Raw genomic sequence first — 1385 nt, 5'->3', positions numbered from 1 at the left:
GGGCTTCAGGACAGGACCCTGCACAGAGGCCCGGCCTCGGCAGCTCTGCCCTGCCCCACTCTCCGGCCGGGTCCACGAGGCCCGCCCCGCCGCCCCAGGGACGAGAGCTGGGCAGACCCCGCCGCCGGGCCGGGGGCCGGGCACTCACGTCGATGGCGTCGCGCTCGAAGATGCGCAGCTGCAGGAAGAGCTCCAGCTTGATCTTGCGCTCCTGGAAGAGCTCCTCCATCTGCGCCTGCGCCTCGTCCAGCTGCTGCAGCACCGTCTCGATGTGGCTGATGGAGCTGTTGTGCGGCGTCTTGTTGCTGGAGATGGCCGAGTCCCTGCAGACAGCGGGGGTCAGCGCGCGCCCCAGCCGGCGCCCTCTTCCGCCGGGCCAGCTCCCGAGCCCCGCCAGCCCAGCCTCTGACAAGGAGCCCGGAGATGACAGGCCACCGCCCAGGAGTCGGCTCTGGCCGCTTCTCTACGCCGACAGCGATGCCCATTTAGTGCCAACCAGCTCAGTGGGGACGAGGGGTTGAATTGCAAGCAAACAGCTTTTAATTAAGCCTTTCCCCGGGAACTCCAGCTTGTGGCTGCGACCGCCCGTGGGGTCCATCAGGACCGACGGGAGGTGCCTCGGGGGATCCCACATATGGAAACAGCCGGGTGCCCCAAAGAGAGGAACTGCCCCCAGCACCCTGGCCTGACCCGACATGGACTCTACTGAGGGGTGGGACACCTGCCACGGGGTGGGGGGCCTGACTCGGCAAGCTGGAGGGCGAACGCTCACGCGTCTAAGGGGAACGGCGGGGGGAAGAGAGGAGGCGCGGGGGTGCTCGCCCTGCAGGCGCGGACGAGGGGCCGGCGCCGGGCACCCACCTCAGCTGCTGGATGAGGTCCTCGCCCTCCTTGATCACGTTCACGGTCACCTGCAGGGTGGTCTGCTGCTGCTGGCCGAAGCGCTTGATGAGGTCCTGCACGGCCTCCACCGACTCGGCGTACACATCGTCCAGCAGCTCCTTCTGCAGCTCCTCCAGCCACGTCCAGAGCTGGGGGGGCGCACCGTGAGCACCTGGCCAGGCCTGGCGCGCCCCGAGAGGGAGGGGCCGTGCCTGGGCCAGTGCCGCGAGGACAGGGCAGGCGGGGTGGTGGGGGACCGGAGCGCCACAAGGCCAAAGGAGGGCGGGAAACTGCTCCCCAGCCTTCCCCGCTCGGTGCAAGTGCGGCAGCACCACTAGACTGGCTCCTGCCCGGGGCTGGCCGCGGCGCCTCAAGCGGTCAGCTGCGCTTGAGGTCCGCGAGGCTGACCATCACTGAGCCCCTGCGCGGACGGGGGCCCAGCCCCATGGCACAGAAGAAAGCACGTAAATCGCCAGCATACCCAGCAAGTAACCAAGCCCAGG

The 1385-nt window shown here is 69.0% G+C and overlaps 1 protein-coding gene across 1 annotated transcript in view; it reads right to left on the bottom strand.

The window, feature by feature from the left end:
* The window catches only part of TRIO (trio Rho guanine nucleotide exchange factor), a 71322-nt gene that overhangs the window by 31647 nt on the left and 38290 nt on the right, over positions 1-1385 (bottom strand). The window contains exons 11-12 of the mRNA XM_012721745.1: positions 862-1031; positions 149-323 (exon numbers count right to left, since the gene is read on the bottom strand). Coding sequence (XP_012577199.1) covers positions 149-323; positions 862-1031 — 345 coding nt within the window. The remainder of the gene's footprint in view (positions 1-148; positions 324-861; positions 1032-1385) is intronic.

This window comes from Condylura cristata, unplaced genomic scaffold (assembly GCF_000260355.1).
Source record: "Condylura cristata isolate star-nosed mole 26May11 unplaced genomic scaffold, ConCri1.0 scaffold00007, whole genome shotgun sequence".
NCBI lineage: Eukaryota > Metazoa > Chordata > Mammalia > Eulipotyphla > Talpidae > Condylura > Condylura cristata.
Note: the sequence above shows the minus strand (reverse complement) of the source record. Positions and strands in the feature narration are given on the sequence as shown.